At 37.1% G+C, this 19,165-nt stretch overlaps 1 protein-coding gene across 3 annotated transcripts in view; it reads left to right on the top strand.

Moving 5' to 3' along the window:
- Positions 1–19,165, top strand: part of STAM2 (signal transducing adaptor molecule 2) — a 52,668-nt gene that overhangs the window by 17,083 nt on the left and 16,420 nt on the right. For 2 of the 3 annotated variants that reach the window (XM_010372901.2, XM_030916670.1), the window contains exons 2-7: positions 5,977–6,061; positions 7,911–7,986; positions 8,087–8,185; positions 8,889–9,035; positions 11,241–11,310; positions 11,877–12,063. In XM_010372901.2, coding sequence (XP_010371203.2) covers positions 5,977–6,061; positions 7,911–7,986; positions 8,087–8,185; positions 8,889–9,035; positions 11,241–11,310; positions 11,877–12,063 — 664 coding nt within the window. Of the gene's footprint in view, positions 1–1,825; positions 1,913–5,976; positions 6,062–7,910; positions 7,987–8,086; positions 8,186–8,888; positions 9,036–11,240; positions 11,311–11,876; positions 12,064–19,165 lie in introns of those variants that run through there. The other variant, XM_030916671.1, reaches the window with a different exon arrangement.

Raw genomic sequence — 19,165 nt, 5'->3', positions numbered from 1 at the left:
TCGAATAAACAATAGTCTAACTAGATATTTTAAAAATTGTTGGGAGGCTTTAGAAGGCATCAGATAGGCTTCATATTTAATGTGTTACATGACCAGAATTGGAAAAATATCATGAAAAGTTGAATTCTAGCTGGACTAGGTAGGTTATTAGATGGTCTAAAATCAGACTCACCTGATTGTGTGTCTTTGTACTCATACACATCCATACTCATAAAATTTGGTAATTGATGATGCTGGCTTCTCAGATCAATGAGGAAAGGATAGATTCTTAAATGGTAGAACTGACAAAAAATTTGTAAAAATATTTTTCTGTTCCTGCCTCACACCATGTGTGAGGTTCCAGATATACTAAATGAAGTTCTAGATACCCTAAAGATTTACATGTAAAAGGGGATTAATATACAGAAAAGAATGTGGGTGGATATTTAATCTTCAGGTAATTCAAACAGTATGCTAAATGACACTATAAAAAGAAAAATGGTAGATTCTGTTATAGCAAAACTGCATCATAAACAAATAGGAAAGATTGGCATGAAGCTGTAAAATATATGATTTGCTTTTCAGACTCAGTATGTAAAGTTAGTCACCTGTCTAAGAAGCTCTTGAAGCATTGCCTTCCCCACTTACCCTGCCTCCTTGTTGAGACTCCCAAACATAGAGTTACTTCTCTCAGTAAATAAGAGGAGAACTAGAACTTCATAAGCCCACTAGTGCTGTTACCTTTTGTTGCCGTGTGGTGTTGCTATTGAAGTTTGATCCTATGTAGCCCCTTGAATATTTGTCTGCTCAGCAGTGAAGCTTTGGTTGGTCCAGAACTTTGCAGACATCAGCCAAACCATGTCCACAGATGGGCATCAGAGTTAAAGCCCTTTTAGTTCATGTACTCAAAAGCTCTGCTGTTGTTTGCCACTTTACACATTGTACCAGGCTAATGGAATGTGGAGGAGCAACCAACATCATTCATTCACTCATGAAACAAATATTGATGGAGCACCTACTTCGTGCCCTGCATGCTGTTTATGTACTAAGAATAATAATAGTGAACAAAACAAAAATTCGTGCTGTGATGGTTACATTCATCTATGTGGTGAAAGGTGGCAAAGACAGATGCTAAACAAAAAAAAAAAAATGCTGTGAAACATCTTCAGAAAGGACTATGCACAAAATCTTCCCTCCTGTTTTCTATTTAGTCTATGTGAGTCACCAATATGAATGATACCAGTAAGTATAACAAAGAAGACAGATAGAGTACTTAATGGATTTACAATCAGTTTGCTGATAGCTTCTCTCTAGCTTGTTTTGGAACTTTGTGGCCACTCTGTATATAATGGTACATTATGCAGCTACTAAAAATAGTGGTATAGATGTATATTTCTGAATGTGGACAGATGTTTATGAGTAGAAATGCATGTTAAGAAATGATACATTAAAAAAAAAAAGAAATGATACATTTAGTATGATCACAATATTAGTGGGGAATATTTTTTCTGTACCCCTATGGTTTTCTTTGTGAGAAGGGAGTTCCATTAGTATCACCCTGAGCCTGCGCTTTGTTTTGTTTTGTTTTGTTTTGTTTTGTAGAGACAGGGCTCACTCTGTTGTCCACGTTGGAGTGCAGTGGTGCGATCTTGTCTCGCTGCAACCTCGACCTCCCAGGCTCAAGCCATCCTCCTACCTCAGCCTCCCAAGTAGCTGGGACTACAGGCATGTGCCATCAGGCCCAGCTAACTTTTTTGTATTTTTTGTAGAGACAGGGTTTTACCATGTTGCCCATGCTGGTGTTGAACTCCTGGGCTCAAGTGATCTGCCTGCCTTGGCCTCTCAAGTGCTGGGACGATAGGTGTGTGCCACCTCACCTGGCTTGCCCTTGCTTTTTTATTCACTTCATCTCTGGTGTGATGACACCTGATTGGTAAGTTTGAGAATAACTGGCCTTACGTATGCTCGTCTGTGTAGGACTAGCTAGTCTTTCCACCACCACTGAGTGATTTTTCATTTACTTCTCCATGGAATAAGTTATGCAGAGGTTTACCCCTGCAGAGAGAGACCTTCTCCTCTTTAGTGCTAAGGCATGCCCACTTCTGGGGTTCACTATTAAATTCATTTGGCCAGTATATCTAAAGCTTCTGTTACTAACAAAAGTGTTATTTTATTCTGGTTTGTTTCTCGTCTTGTTCATAACTTAGCCAAGGAAGAAGTTGTCTGTTTTTGGGTGCTGTCTTTGTATACCTTATACTGTTTAATTTTGCATTAGCTTTTATTATTTTTGCATGTGTGTGTGTGTGTGTGTGTGTGTATGTATATGTGTGTGTATATATGTATATATAATGTCCAGAAGGATATGCATCATAGTTTTAAAAGGGATTGGAAAAAGGTTTTTCCTTGTCTGTACTTCTGAATTCATGGAATTTATTAGATACGTAATTCAGAATAGTTAAGCCTCGAAAACAATATAGTCTGCTCTGACTTTCCAAAGCAATAGTCTTTTTTGCACAAGGGAAGAAGGTGAAAACCTGAGTAGATATGTTTTACCTGCATAGTTTGGTGCCTGGATCTAGAACTTTCAGTAGACAAAAATATATTACTTTTCTAAAACCCCTGGTTTGTCATTTCATCACATGTCAAATCAATTGCTTTCCATCCATAAGTAGTAGGCAATTTGCATGGCTTTTTAAAGCGAGTTCCAGCATTTAACTGAGGTTAACTGCATTGGTGTGTTTCTCTTTACTCACAAAGTATAGTTGTTTGCTAAGCTAGTTCATTTTTTGGCTTCTTTTGATTATTCCTTGCTGTTTTAAAAAAAAATTACCCTGGATTCCTACCATCTTTCCTAATGATCACTGTGATACCATCTGTTGTGTGTGTGTGTGTGTGTGTGTTTATGTTTTGCTAGATTATTCTATATTTGAAATTATACAGTATATGTAATAAAGAAGAAAAGACATAAAATGATACAATGTTTCTAAAGTGGTACTTTTTATATCTCCACCTCTCCATACTAGAAGAAAAAATTGTATTTCTTGATACTGAAATTTTTGTAAAAGTTAGTAAAGTAAAAATGCTCCACAACTCAATCATTATATTCCAATCATGCTTTTTAACAGTTTATGTTTAATTAATTTATTTTATTTCTCACAATGCAGGTTAATTACTTGTCAGTTTTTACTTTGATCATGTAGTATTTCAGACCACAAAAAAGATATTGAAAATAAAATATTTTCTGGATACATGCTGTACAACTTAATAAACCTTTATAAATACAATGAAGCCCTGTCTTCTTTTGAACCACCCCCCAAATTTGATGTTTATCCTTCTCATGCATGTTAATACTTTTATGACCCGTGTATATATCCCTAAAGAATATAGTGTGTTTTTTGGATGTTATGAAACTCCAGGTGAAACATTCACATATTGCTGGTGGGAATGTACCATAGTATAGTTCCCTTGGAAAACTGCCCATTCCTAAAAAAATTAAACAGAGTTATCATATGACACAGCATTTCTACTCCTAGATATATGTCAAAGGAAACCGAAAACATGATGTCTACACAGAGACTTGTACATGAATGTTCATAGCATCAGTGCATTATTTATATTAGCCAAAAAGTGGTTTGTTTTTGTTTTTGTTTTTGTTTTTTTGAGATGGAATTTTGCTCTGTCGCCCAGGCTGGAGTGCAGTGGTGCGATTTCTGCTCACTGCAAGCTCCTTCTCCCAGGTTCACACCATTCCCCTGCCTCAGCCTCCTAAGTAGCTGGGACTACAGGCACCCACCACTATGCCCAGCTAATTTTTTGTAATTTTAGTAGTGACGGAGTTTCACCTGTTAGCCAGGATACTCTTGATCCCTTGACCTCGTGATCCGCCCAGCTCGGCCTCCCAAAGTGCCATGAGCCACCGCTACCAGCCCAAAAACGTTTTTGAAAAATCCAAATGTTGACTGGCATGGTGGCTCAGACTTGTAATCTCAGCACTTTCAGAGGCTGAGGCGGGCAGATCACTTGAGCCCAGCAGTTTGAGACCAACCTGGGCAACATGGCGAAACCCCATCTCCACAAAAAATGCAAAACTTAGTTGAGCGTGATGGTGCACACCTGTGGTCCTAGCTACTTGGGAAGCCGAGATGGGAGGATCATGTGAGCCCTGGGAGATCAAGGCTGCAGTGAGTCGTGATCACACCACTGCACACCAGCCTGGGCAACAGAGTGAGACCCTGTCTCAGTAAGCCAGCCAACCAAACAGCCAGCCAACCCAGATGTTCATGAACTGGTGAATGGATAAATGTGGTATATCTATAGAGTGGAATATTATTTAGCCATAAGAAGAAATGAAGTACTGATACATGCTACAACGTGGATGACCCTTGCAAGCATTATGCCAAATAACAGAAGCCGGTCAGAAAAGAACATATATTGTATGGTTCTATTTATATGAAAAATCCCGAATAGGTAAATCTTTGGAGACAGAAGGTAGACAAGTGGTTGCCTGGGGCTGGGAGTATGTAGGGAGAATGAACAGTAACTGCCAGTGGGTATGGATTTCTCTTGGAAGTGATTAAATGTTCTCAAATTAGATACTGGTGTTAGTTGTACAACTCTATGAATATAGTCAAAACATTAAATTGTACATTTAAAATGTGTAAATTGTATTGATACTTGAATTATAGCAATAAAGCTGTCTTAAAAAAACTCATGTAGCTGGGTGCAATGGCTCACGCCTGTAATCCCAGCACTTTGGGAGGCCAAGGTGGGCAGATCACAAGGTCAGGAGTTTGAGACCAGCCTGACCAATATGGTAACACCCCATCTCTACTAAAAATACAAAAATTAGCTGAGCATGATGGCGGGCACCTGTAGTCCCAGATACTTGGGAGGCTGAGGCAGGAGAATCGCTTGAACCTGGGAGGCAGAGGTTGCAGTCAGCTGAGATTGTGCCACTTCACTCCAGCCAGCCTGGGCAACAGAGTGAGACTCTGTCTCAAAAAAAAAAAAAAAAAAAAAAAAATGGAAAAAAGAAAAAAGGAAGAAAACAACTCATGTAAATATTATAAATTCTTCTGCTGTTAGCTTTTTTGACTCAGCATTATAAGCCCAAGCAAATCATGTTTTGAGTTTCATAAATTTTTGTTCATTTAATTTTGTATCCCTCATTTCATATTCCATTATATGAATTTACTATATTAATCAGTTTTTCTTTTTGCTGTTGAAAACAATGCTTCAGGCTGGGTGCAGTGGCCTGTAATCCCAACATTTGGGAGGCCAAGGAGGAGGATTCCTTGAGCCCAGGAGTTCAAGACCAACCTGGGCAACATAGTGAGACCCCTTCTCTATTAAAAAAAATTTACAAAACCAATGCTTTGTTGGACAGTTTAGTGCATATTTACTTGTATGATATACTTTCTAATTTTTTTTAAGAGATAGGGTCTCACCCTGTCACCCAGGCTGGAGTGCAGTAGCGTGATAGCTCACCGCGGCCTTGAATTCATAGGCAAAGGAATCCTCCCATTTCAGCCTCCCAAGTAGCTAAGATTACAGGCATTTGCCACCATGCCTGGCTAATTTATAAAATTTATTTTTTGTAGAGACAGGTTCTCACTATATTGCCCAGGCTGGTCTCGAACTCCTGGCCTCAAACGATCCTCCTGCCTTGGCCTCCCATTGGTGGGATTACAGGCATGAGCCACCATGCCCAGTCCTGATGATACATTTTTAAAACTTTCTTCCAAATTAGAATTTTATGGGATTATTGATATTTAATTTATTTAGAAGGCATTTAATTGCTTTACCTCCAGATATTTAGTGCATTTAATTATACAATTTAAAATCTAAGTTAGTAGAAGTACTTTTGTCTTCTGAAGGTCATCTGTAGTATCTTCGGCAAGAGAAAAGGTAGGATTTTTTAAATGTTGGGCCTTTACTGGTATTTTAGTGTTATATGAGATGTGTCCTCATTATTGTGTATGCTAATATATTTTATAGAAAAAGCCACAAATGAGTACAACACTACAGAAGATTGGAGTCTTATTATGGACATATGTGACAAAGTTGGAAGTACTCCTAATGGGTAAGATGTCCAGTCATGCTCAGTGAATGTCTAGGAACTTGATAACCAGTGTCTCTTTTTGTGAAGTAACTTTGAGAGAACAATGAGACTTTATCACAGTTGACCCTTGAACAACACAGATTTAAACTGCGAGGGTCCACTTATGCATAGGTTTTCTTCCACCTCTGCCACCTCTAAGACTGCAAGACCAACCCCTCTTCCTCCAACTCATGATTTCCTTAACAACATTTATTTTTTCTAGCTTACCTTATTGTAAGAATACAGTATATTATGTATATACGAAATATATGTCCATCTACTGTTTATGCTATTGGTGAAGAGCTTCTGGTCAAGAGTAGGCTGTTAGTTGGCTGGGCACAGTGGCTCATGCCTGTAATCCCAGCACTTTGAGAGGCTGAGGTGAGCAGATCACTTGAGGTCAGGAGTTCGAAACCAGCCTGGCCAATATGGTAAAACCTCGTCTCTTCTAAAAATACAAATCTTAGCTGGACATAATAGTGTGCACCTGTAATCCCAGCTACTTGGGAGGCTGAGACAGGAGAATCGCTTGAACCCAGGAGGCAGAGGTTGCAATGAACTGAGATGGCACCACTGCACTCCAGCCTGGGCAGCAGAGTGAGACTCTTGTCTCAAAAAAAAAAAAAAAAAAAAAGACTAGGCTATTAATAGTTAAGCTTTTGGGGAATCAAAAGTTATACACAGATTTTCAGCTGTGTGGGGTGTTGGTGCCCCTAACTTTCATGTGCTTAAAGGGTCAGTTGTTGTCCTTTTGGGACATAAAAGTTAAAAAAGCCCAATTGCTGGACTTACGGGATTAACTTCATCCTGAAGGAACAAATGAACAAGAGTTCAACTGAAAATCTGCTTTAGTCACACACGTGATGAAAGCCTTGACACAATAGGGATACCTGATAACAACGTTTAGGTGAGTTATTTAAGGAATTCCTCTGGGAGTTCTATATGTATGGGAACTTTTAAATAATGAAGTAGATAACACAATAGATAATATAACAAAAAAGTCTTTGAGTAATATACATATAAATATAATAGTTAACAAATGAAAAAAGTGAATATAAAAAATGCTTTTGGGGAGATGTGGCAATTAGCTGAACTATATGTTAGAAATTTAGAAGAGTGATGAAAGCATTTGTTTTAACATTAAAACTTTTCATAGTATATTCATGTTTATACTTTATATATCATGTTAGATTTTTTTCAAGATGAGATTTTGCTGTCTGAAAGCTAAATCTGTCTTGAAGAAATGGAAAGATCTGGTATACGTCTCTTGTGTTGACAGACCGTTTGTAAAGTGGTTTGTCTCTTGATTTTGGAATACACAACATTTGCAACATGCTTTTTTTTAAAAGTTCTATGAGCCTATAAACAAAATATTGTGTAAAATCATTTTATATATTTATTCCTTTAATAACATGAAATTTCCAGGATTTTAATTTAATTTATTTTTATTTTATACTTACTTTATTTTATTTTGAGTCAGAGTCTCTCTCTGTCATCCAGGCTGGAGTACGGTGGCATGACACAGCTCACTGCAGCCTCCTGGGCTCAAACAATCCTCTTGCCTCAGCCTCCTGAGTAGCGAGGAGTACAGACACACGCCACCATGCCCAGCTAATTTTTAAATTTTTTATAGAGATAGAAATTCTTACTTTGTTGTCCAGGCTGGTCTCAAATTCCTGGGCTCAAGTGGTCCTCCTGCCTTGGCTTCCCAAAGTGGTGGAATTACAGGCCTGAGCCATTAAATATAAAAGTATTTGGTAATAGAATAATACCTTAATGTTTGAATTACATTTATCAATAAATTCTTAACTGTCTCTTTTTTTTTTTTTAGAGCGAAAGATTGCCTAAAAGCCATAATGAAAAGGGTAAATCATAAGGTTCCACATGTTGCTCTGCAGGCACTAACTGTGAGTACAAGTCATGTTATTATTTGACACAAATTTTAAATGTTTTTAATTACAGTAAGTTAATATTTTAACATTTGTATATTTTTATTTCAATTAATAGCTTCTTGGGGCTTGTGTGGCAAACTGTGGAAAGATATTTCATTTAGAAGTATGTTCCCGTGATTTTGCAACAGAAGTTCGTGCTGTGATTAAAAATAAGGTAAATTTTAAAAACAGAAGAAATTTAAGTCATTAAAAAATACATAGATTGTATGTTGTTATTATATGTGGTATTACTAAAGTATTATAAATGAAGTCATTTTTAGATACATTGAAATGAAATAAACTGTTCTGATATTTGATTTTTTAATTTGTAGCACCAAAAACTCTTCTCCCCAAAGTATATATACTGTAGATAATAGCAAATCCTTTTTGAGGGCCAGTAAGTAGTCATTGCTTTAAGCATTTTATATATACTGTCTTGTTGAATGCTCTTAACTATCCTTGGAGCATTAGATTCTTGGAAATTAGATTCCCTTATCATTCTTATTTTATAAATGCAAAAACTGAGACTTAGAAGTAACTTGTCCAAGGTCATGCAGCTAGTAAGTGGAATAGCTAAGATTTACATCCAAGTTTCTCTGGTTCCATTCTCCAAAACATGGAGGAAATAATCTCTGAATATAAAAGATTTGTTGTCATTATAGTAAGACTTAGGAATTGGTGTTAAAAACAGTCATTTTGCATGAAATAGCATGTAAATAGGCATCTGTCATTTACTCAGCTAGGCTAGAAATTGCTGGACTTTTGTTGATGTTCATATAATTAAAGAGAATTTTGATGGTAATTCTCCTTGTTAAATAATTTAAGTACTTATTTTAACCGTAGATTTGTGTTCATTTCCCTTTCCTTTTCTTTAAAAGGCACATCCTAAAGTATGTGAAAAACTGAAATCTTTAATGGTGGAGTGGTCAGAAGAATTTCAGAAGGACCCTCAGTTTAGTCTAATATCTGCAACTATTAAATCTATGAAAGAGGAAGGAATTACTTTTCCTCCAGCAGGTTCTCAGGTGAGAGATTCATTCAGACCCATGGTTGACCCTGTAATATTTTGAAGGTATGTATATTATGTAAAGACTAGGCAAGGTATGTCTAGATTATCATTTTCCACCTCTACTTCCCAAATGACTCTCTAGCATAGTGCCTTCCTTACATTTAGTAGACATACTAGTTTTTATGTGTATTTCTTCCACATATCAGAACCTTGAGAAGTTTATCAGACAAAAATAGTGTATTTAATGTTTCTCTAAGTCTGCAGTCATGTAAAAGGCATAGGTGTATGACATAGCCCTTATAGTCAAGAAATTTGTAGCAAATTTGAACGATAGCTTTATACATGTGAAAAATAACTAATTTGGATTGTAAGTGACAAACAGGATGAGGGGAATAGACTGTATGCTGTCTGTCTGAATACTAAAGAGAGAAAGAGGTGACTACCGATTGGAATGGTGAAGAAGGTAAAGAGGTAGAATTTTGAAACTTAAATGTATTAATATTTTGTTAGAAGTGAAGAAGTCACACCAGGAGATAAGTGAAATGAACAAATTCATGGAATTGAGAGGCTCAAGACTTGTTTGTTGAAGAGTGAAAATGCCTAGAGTGAATGTTTTACATATAAGATGGATGGAAATGTAAGACTAGAAATTTATTTGCTGGGAGAGGGGATAGCTTTAGTAGAACTGGGGTGTGGAGGCAGGGATGTTGACTCATGGAGTGGGCTGTTTTTTTAGGTCTAGGGGAAGAAAATACTATTCCTTGGATTTTGCTCTCAGTACCTTATTCCCTCCCATTAATATTAGGATATGGGCTAGGGAAAGAGACTATGAGAAGTACTATATTTTCTTTTCTTTTAGATCATAGATTAAAGAGAAAAATAGATGGTTTTTTTTTTTTTTTTTTTTTTTTTTGGAGACGGAGTTTCACTCTTGTCGTCCAGGCCGGAGTGCAGTGGCGCAACCTCGGCTCACTGCAATCTCCGTCTCCTGGGTTCAAGCAATTTTCCTGCCTCTGCCTCTAGAGTAGCTAGGATTACAGGTGCCTCCTACCTCCATGCCTGGCTAATTTTTTGTATTTTTAGTAGAGATGGGGTTTCACCATGTGGCCAGGCTGGTCTCAAACTTCTGGCCTCAGGTGATCCACCTGCCTCGACCTCCCAAAGTGCTGGCATTACAGGCATGAGCCACACCAACTGAAAAAAGATTATAGCTGACCAGACCTAAGAGTACAAGGTAGAGTCTTGAGACAAGAGTCTTATAAATAATAAAAAGGAAACATTTTCCTGTTCTGTCCTTTCTGCATATTTTTCTGAAAAATCTATGTAAAAAACTGGTTGATGGATCGGAGTCCTAGATACCTGTCTTACATGCCATTTATTAAATTCAAGCATGACCTTCCTTAGTTCTCTGCTTTGCCTGGCAGACCACTGCCACCCAGCCACAGTAACTAGTAAAAGGACTTCACACGTATTCCTAGAACTGCATCTCTTGTCTCTGTCCCAACTCCTCTCTCTTCAGTGATGATCATGACTTCTTGCTAGCACTTCTCGTGTAGCTGTACTCCTGTAGCAGTAGAGCTCCTCTCACTAAGAGACCTTGAGATCAGGAATACAATCAGGAAAGACTCATATTTTTTATTCTATTAATATTTAAGTACTTTCTGTATGCCAAGTTCTGTGTTAGATTTATGCAAAATCTAAGCCAGTTTGAGTCCTGTGTGAGTTGATAATGTTTTCTTGAAAAATCTGATGTTTTATTTTAGTATTTGAAAACAATTACTTAAAATTATGATAAAGAACTTCACTTTTAGACCAGTCATGGTGGCTCATGCCTGTAATCTTAGCTCTTTGGGAGGCTGAGACAGGAGAATCACTTGAGGCTAAGAGTTGCAGATCAGCCTGGGAAACATAGTGAGACCCTGTCTCTACAAAAAATAAAAATTAGCCAGGTGTGGAGGCATATACTTGTAGTTCCAGCTTCCCAGGAGGCTGAGGCAAGAGGATCACTTGAGCCCAGGAGTTGGAGGTTTCAGTGAGCTATGACTGTGCCATGCACTCCAGCCTGGCTGACAGAGTGAGAACGTGTCTCAGAAAAGAACTTCACTGTTAAATGAAATTCAGTTATATCAGTATTTTTTAAAATTTAGCATCTGCAAGTAATTATAGAGCTTGTGTTTTGTTTGAAGAGATAGTTGTGTTCATTTTACTCATACATTTACAGACTGTCTCTGCTGCTGCCAAGAATGGTACGTCATCGAACAAAAACAAAGAGGATGAAGACATAGCTAAAGGTAAATGATCAAGCACGTGTAATTTAGTGTTGCTTAAAATATCTTTGCCAGAACATTTTTTTAAATAAAAATGATAATAAAACTAGTAGTATACTTTTATTTCTACCTCAAATCTAAAAACCAGTAGCATCCAAAAAGTAAGGAAAACAAATGACATGCTGTCAAATGAATTTAATTCATTATCTTTTTTCAATAATATATATTTGATGTGCTACCTTTGGAGAGATTACATTTCACCTTTTTTTAATGCCAAAGTTATGAGTCAAGCACAGAAATATGTTCATGGCTTATCCTATATGGAAAGCTACCCATATTATAATGTCACAATCTGTTTGCTATAAAAATAATTGCTGCTGTATATGACAGACCGTGATAATAAGGAATGAGCAAAAACTTTATTTTAAAAATGTCATGGTTCTCTGCCCTGCCCCATCCTCCCGAAAGTTAACTGTAGCTTGTAATTAGACAAATAAAATGCTTGATTTATTCTTACTGAATTTTACATTGTCATCTAATGTTTATCAAAATTAATTCCAGTTGCTTTGCATTTTAATTTTTGAAACTAGCTATTGAATTATCGCTGCAAGAACAGAAACAACAACACACAGAAACAAAATCCTTATATCCATCTGCAGAAATTCAGTTAAATAATAAGGTTGCACGGAAAGTGAGAGCTTTATATGATTTTGAAGCTGTTGAGGACAATGAACTCACCTTTAAACATGGTGAAATAATTATTGTTTTGGATGACAGGTATGTTTTAAATCTTTATGGGAAGTTTTAAAGTGTAATGCCCTTCTTTTAGAATCCAGAGTATTCAGTTCTTTGACTTTTAGTGTATTTAAATAATAATAGAACCTTTTTATACCTTGTTTTTTCCTAAAATAAAAGGTAGATAATGTGAGCCTCCTCTCATTATATTTGATAATTTGTTTGTTATATTTGATAATTTATGTATTGGATGAAAAACTTATTAAATATTGCGGATGACCACAAGTGGGAAACATGTAAATACTCAGTTACTTGCATATGTTTACGTTGGCAGTAGTGTGTACCGAAATTACTAGCAGAAAAACTTTAGGAAGAAATATAGCGATATACCCTTGATCAAAGCACCAAAAGCTATACTTGGCTCCTCCCCATTTCTTAATCTACTACTGTACTCTCCTCAGAATTTTCCTGCCATTTAAAGCTGTCATAAAAAATAGATCAATCTCTGTTGAGCTTAATACTGATCTGTACTTTTATTTTTTATTTTTTATTTTTTTATTTTTATTTATTTTTATTTTTATTTTTTTTTTTTTGAGACGGAGTCTCGCTCTGTCGCCCGGGCTGGAGTGTAGTGGCCGGATCCCAGCTCACTGCAAGCTCCGCCTCCCGGGTTTACGCCATTCTCCTGCCTCAGCCTCCCGAGTAGCTGGGACTACAGGCGCCCGCCACCTCGCCCGGCTAGTTTTTTTGTATTTTTTAGAGACGGGGTTTCACCATGTTAGCCAGGATGGTCTCGATCTCCTGACCTCGTGATCCGCCCGTCTCGGCCTCCCAAAGTGCTGGGATTACAGGCTTGAGCCACCGCGCCCGGCCTTGATCTGTACTTTTAAAAGAAATTCATGAAACTTAGCAAGAGTGAGAAGTAATAAGCTTGTTGCTGTGAACAGAGATTGCAGATGTATTTGGTATCCATTATAAATAACTTAGTTATTTATAATGCACTAGTTTAATATTTCTAGTATATTTTAAGATAAAGGGTAGATAAGTAATGGTTTTACTTTGCTGTGGTAAATATTTATTAAGAAAATGTTAGGTAATTGACTATTTATAATTAATAACAAATGAGGATGCAGTTGTCTTCATAAAACCTAGAATAAAGTAAGGGAGTTAAAATTACAATATAGACAGTTGTATGGAAGGCAGAGTGTGGTGAATACCATAAAAGAGGTGCTGTTGGAGCCCAGATAGCAGATTTATACTTGGTGCAAGCATCTGGCAAAGAAGGCTTATCCTAGGGTTCCATTTCAGTTGTTTCTTGATTGGTTTTGATAAGATAAAAAATTTTGCAAGAAATTGAGGATGGGAAAAGGAAAGTCTCTTAGACAATCAAGATAGTACCATCTTCACTTAGAAAATCTTTTTTGCATGAGGAAAAAATTTTTTAAATAATCATTTGGAGTGGAACACCATGATCCCTGAAGGAGAATAGATAGAAATGCAGATACTTCTCAACTTATATTAGCCTACAGTTGGGCAAAATCATCTAACACAAAACCTATTTATTATAATAAAGTATTGAATATCTCATGTGACTTATTGAATACTGTACTGAAAGTTAAAACCAGAATGGTTTATGGGTACCTCAGTGTGTATCACTTTTGCACCATCGTAAGTCATGCCATCATGAGTTTGAGACTGTCTGTAAAGGTGGAGAGGTAGTGTGGGCTCTGAACACCGACAGTCTAAAATGTCAGGCTTATAAGTGTCTTTTAGTTAGAGTACTTACAAAAGAGCTTATGTTTACCATTTTGATACTCTTATACAACTATGAAGTTAAAGATATTTATAAAATAAAAACAAAATGGGTGGTTTTATCTAAGATTTTAATTTAGAGCATTACTTTATATAACAAAATTTTCTAAAATAAGCTACTGCTCACCAAACAATTTTCAATTAAGGTTTATCACCGCAAAAAAGAACTTTTTAAATTGTAACTGCTAAAAGAATTCAACATGAATATGATGGAATATGTAGGTCAATTGCTGTCATTTTGACAACAGTACACCACAATTTTATAGTTGCTGTAAGCATGCTTATGGGTAAAATATTGTCATTCTAGGTGATTGGTAATCGCTGGTAAACAAATGCAAACTTGCATGCTAAAGTTAAATGACAGTCTTCAGTTAAAAGGAGGTCGTCCAGAAAATGACTCTACTCATTGTTTTTATACCTTTTGTGGAATGTAAAGCATAAAATTTTCACACACACAAGTCCCTTGAAGTCTCTTGAAAACATATCATTCATGGATCTCCATTTAAGAACCATTGAGCTGGCAGGGCATGGTGGCTCACACCTGTAATCCCAGCATTTTGGGAGGGCTGAGGTGGGCTGATCATGAGGTCAGGAGTTCGAGACCACCTTGGCCAATATGGTGAAACCCCATTTCTATTAAAAATACAAAAATTAGCTGTGCCTGATGGCGCACGCCTGTAGTCCCAGCTACTTGGGAGGCTGAGGCAGGAGAATCGCTGGAACCTGGGAGGCGGAGGTTGCAGTGAGCCGAGATTGTACCACTATACTCCAGCCTGGATGACAGAGCGAGACTCTGTCTCAAAAACAAACAAACAAACAAAAACCATTGAGCTGATAGAAAAGGTGCACATTTCTTATTTATTTATTTGAGACGGAGTCTCCCTCTGTCACCCAGGCTGGAGTGCAGTGGTGCCATCTCAGCTCACTGCAACCCCCGCCTCCTGTGTTCAGGTGATTCTCCTGCCTCAGCCTCTCCAGTGGCTGGGATTACAGGCATGCGCCACCGTGCCCAGCTAATTTTTGTATTTTTAGTAGAGACAGGGTTTCACCACGTTAGCCAGGCTGGTCTCGAACTCGTGACTTCAGGTGATCTGCCCACCTTGGCCTCCCAAAGTGCTGGGATTACAGGCGTGAGTCACTGTGCCGGCCCAAAGGTGCACATTTTTTATTAACAGAGTATATCAAGAAAAGCTTTTCACTTTCTACATTTTAGCTTTATCTTACCACTCCGTGTTTCTTTTCTTTTCTTTTTCTTTCCTTTTTTTGAGACAGGGTCTCACTCTGTCGCCCAGGCTGGAGTGCAATGGCATGATCTCAGCTCACTGCAACCTCCACCCCCCAGGTTCAAGCGATTCTCCCACCTCAGCCTCCTGAGTAGCTAGGAATACAGGCATGCGCCACCATGCCCAGCTAATTTTTTGTACTTTTAGGAGTAGAGACAGGGTTTCACCATGTTGGCCAGGCTGGTCTCAAACTCCTGGCCTGAAGTGATCCACCCGCCTCAGCCTCCCGAAGTGCCAGGATTACAGGCGTGAGCCACCATGCCTGGCCCACTCCATGTTTGTTTTCTGTGTACCATTTCAAATAATCAAGTGGAATTTTTGCGGTTCCAAAAATGCCATTTTCCGCTTAGTCCTCTGTAGCATTGTACCTTTGGTTCTGTCTGCCTGGAAAGCCCTGCTGAAGGAGGTAAAAGCATTTAGAAAAGGAGAAGAACTTTACTTTCAAGGACAGGTTGCAAGGGAGTCCAAGCTTTAGAAAAGATGCCTCCCTATATTAAAAAATAAAACAGGTATTTTAAGGAATAAGACCCCCACAAGATTACCAGGTTTTTCCAGGTTTGCTATTTATATGTTCATGGTAGAAATAGCAGTTTTCTCATGTGATTCTTATATCCAGAGAAGACATTACTACCTTCAGTCATTGTCGTTGCAAAACTTAGCAGGTGAGTACTTTTTGTTAAGAAATCAATGTTAAAAGGAAAGGCTCAAGTTTTCATGTACTTTGAGACCTAAAACTAAGTGTGGTAACATTTTTTGTTTTATCTCAGAGTACGGAGGTTTTTGTTCTTTGTGCCTTGTTTTCTTGCTTATCAATAATGGCAGGAGGGCAAAATGTCATTTTTATTTCCACAGCCTTAATTTTCTTTTCCTCCTGGCAAGTGCCTACTTAACCTTCAAAACCCGTGTCAGATTTTATATCCTCTGGGAAGCCTTTCAGCCTTTCTCTGCTTTTTAGTTCCCAGTGGAGTTAGGAGTTCCCTTCTTTGAGCTATACCTCTCTGAACATATATAACAGCATTTCTTATACTGTATTTTAAACAGAGTCATTTCTCATTTCCTTAGAGGGTTGGTTCCAGGACCCCTCTTGATACCAAAATCCACAGATGCAAGTCTTCGATATAAAATGGCATCATATTTGCATGTAACTTACACATATCTTCCTGTATACTTTAAATTATCTCTAGATGGCCGGGCGCGGTGGCTCAAGCCTGTAATCCCAGCACTTTGGGAGGCCGAGATGGGCGGATCACGAGGTCAGGAGATCGAGACCATCCTGGCTAAGACGGTGAAACCCCGTCTCTACTAAAAAATACAAAAAACTAGCCGGGCGACGAGGCGGGCGCCTGTAGTCCCAGCTACTCGGGAGGCTGAGGCAGGAGAATGGTGCAAACCTGGGAGGCGGAGCTTGCAGTGAGCTGAGATCCGGCCACTGCGCTCCAGCCTGGGTGACAGAGCCAGACTCCGTCTCAAAAAAAAAAATAAAAAATAAATTATCTCTAGATAACTTATAGTACCTGATACAATGTAAATGCTATACAAATCATTATATTGTATTTTTAAATACAACATACTGTATTTTAAAATTTTTGGGTTTTTTTTGTTCTATTGTCATTTTTGTTTATCTTTCATGAATACTTTTCATTTGGGGTTTGTTGAGTCCATGGATGTAGCACTCGCCAGATACGGAGGGCAAACTGCACTTCTTTACGTATGTCTCTCTACTAAATCAGTTGATTCTGAAGAGGCTCATCACTTCCTTGGGCGGGAGGAAGGGGAAAGGAGAAAACAAATTCTGAAGGTAAAGCAAGATAACATGTTTTTAGTCAGTTCTGTAGGAGAAGTTGTAAAACACTGCTAGATTTTTTTTTTCTTGTTTTTATAGATAGGGTATGACTGGGTTGCCCAGGCTGGAGTGCAGTGGTTATTCACAGGTGTGAGCAACAGGCGTGAGCATAGCACACTACAGCCTGGACTCCTAGACTCAAGCAGGCCTCGTCCCTCAGCCTCCTGGGTAACTGGGACTACAGCTTTATGCTAGATTTTAAACTTCTTAAGGGCACAAATGGTGTCTTAATTATCTTTGTAACTTCAGTGCTTAGCCTGAAGGTACTATTTTCTCCATGGTAGGTTTTCATAAATGTTAGCTGAATAATATTTGTTGAAGGTGAGGTTTATGTTCTTTACACTTGTATTATTTTTTTGTTTTTCACTCAGTTGTGATTTTTTTAATATAAAAAGCTCTAAATATAAATGCTACATTAAAGTTTTCTTTAATTATTAAATGATTTGTGTAAAATTAGAGTGCCAATTTCTTTAATTTGGGAATTTAAACTTGAACAATGTTTTTTTGCCATCAACATTCCATAGAATCAAACTTGTAGTCAGTGAAGAGAGTATAGAGCTGGATTAGGACTGGGAAGGAGTTGTCAGTTTGGTTGCTTTGCCTACTTTTATGCTTCATCAGAGAGTTTGTAGTTGTGGCTGGGAGGAAAAGTATCCTATATTGGTAGGACCACTAAGGAAGGGTATACATATAGTTGTTGGTAGGTTCATATAAAACACGTGCATCCATTTCACAGGTTTGGGTTCTCGTTTTATATAAAAATTTCTCAAGTTCAGCTTTCCTTTTCAAAATGAAAAGTTAACTTAAAAATATGTTTGTAAGAGAAAGAAACTTTTTCCTATCTTACATAGATATTTGCAGATATGATATCTTAGAACTGTCAGTACATCAGTACATCAGTTATTTTCTGGCTTTAAGAACTTGGATGATATATAACTCATCTCTTTCTAGTGCTCATAAATGAAATGATGTTTCATAATCATAGACATTAGTTCATATGTAAGACTCATACTTAAGAATGTCTGTTCAGTAAGTCAGATTTTTGGAAAGGAATAGATAAAATTATCATTATTTCCAGATACTGTGATTTTCCATATAGAAAGTTCAGGAGTCCAGTGGACAAACTATTTCAAGTGGTAGGAGTTCATCAAGGTTGTTGGATACCAGCTCAACATACAAAACTCAGTAGTATGCTTTAATCACAACTTTTTAGAAAATATAGTAGAAAAAAAGGCATTCTCAGTAGTAACAAAAATTATATAAATGATCTAGAAACGAATAAGCCTAACAAAGATACATAAGGTCTTTATGAATTAAATTATAAAATTATTTGAAAGCTATAAAAGAATACAAATATATATTTACACATTATGTTTTATATAAATGTAAATGGAGAAAGATACCATGTTCATAGGGAAGAAACCTTAACATTACAAAGATTTCCTTTTTCTTATATTATTGCATAATTTTGGTGCATTTCCAGTTCAAATCCCAACAGGACTTTTTCCCCAGAGAACTTGAAAAGTAATTTAATGTTAATGTGGAAATTTGAAGGTGTGTAATAAATGAGAAAGAGTAATATAAAAAGGATATCTTCCCTGGCAGGTGTTAAGGTACATTAACAAGATGCGTAAATAGATTCATGGACTATTGCAACAGAATGGAATCTAGAAATAGGCTCATGAACAGATTACTGTTTGAAAGATAGGGTATTATAAATTAGTAGAAAAAATGATGGACTATTTAATAAATTTTGCTGTGATGAATGGCTCTTTTTATAGTACAGATAAAATTTTGATAAGTTTTACATAGTACATTAAAATTTCATTCCAAATGAATTAAAGACCGAAACATATGAGAGGGGAAAAAGAAAAAGCAAAAACAAACTAAAACTACAGTTAAGTATATAGGAGAATAGATTTAGGAGTTTAAGGGTAGAAAAAGGTAAAAGTATAAGCCATGAAAGAAAAGATTGCCAAATTTGATTGCATAGGGAAAAAACCACTGTACAGTTAAACCATAAACATATGCTAAAAAGACAGTGACAGCCTAGAAGAAGGTATCTGCATAATTCAGACAAACAGCTGCTGTCCAAAATATATAAAGAACTTCTACAGATCCATGAAAAAAGACAAATGACCCAATAGAATAAGAAAAGTGGGCAAAAATATGAACAGGCATTTTACAGAAAAGGCAGTCTGAATAG

Source organism: Rhinopithecus roxellana, chromosome 14, assembly GCF_007565055.1.
Source record: "Rhinopithecus roxellana isolate Shanxi Qingling chromosome 14, ASM756505v1, whole genome shotgun sequence".
NCBI lineage: Eukaryota > Metazoa > Chordata > Mammalia > Primates > Cercopithecidae > Rhinopithecus > Rhinopithecus roxellana.
This window is presented reverse-complemented; position numbering and strand designations above follow the sequence as displayed.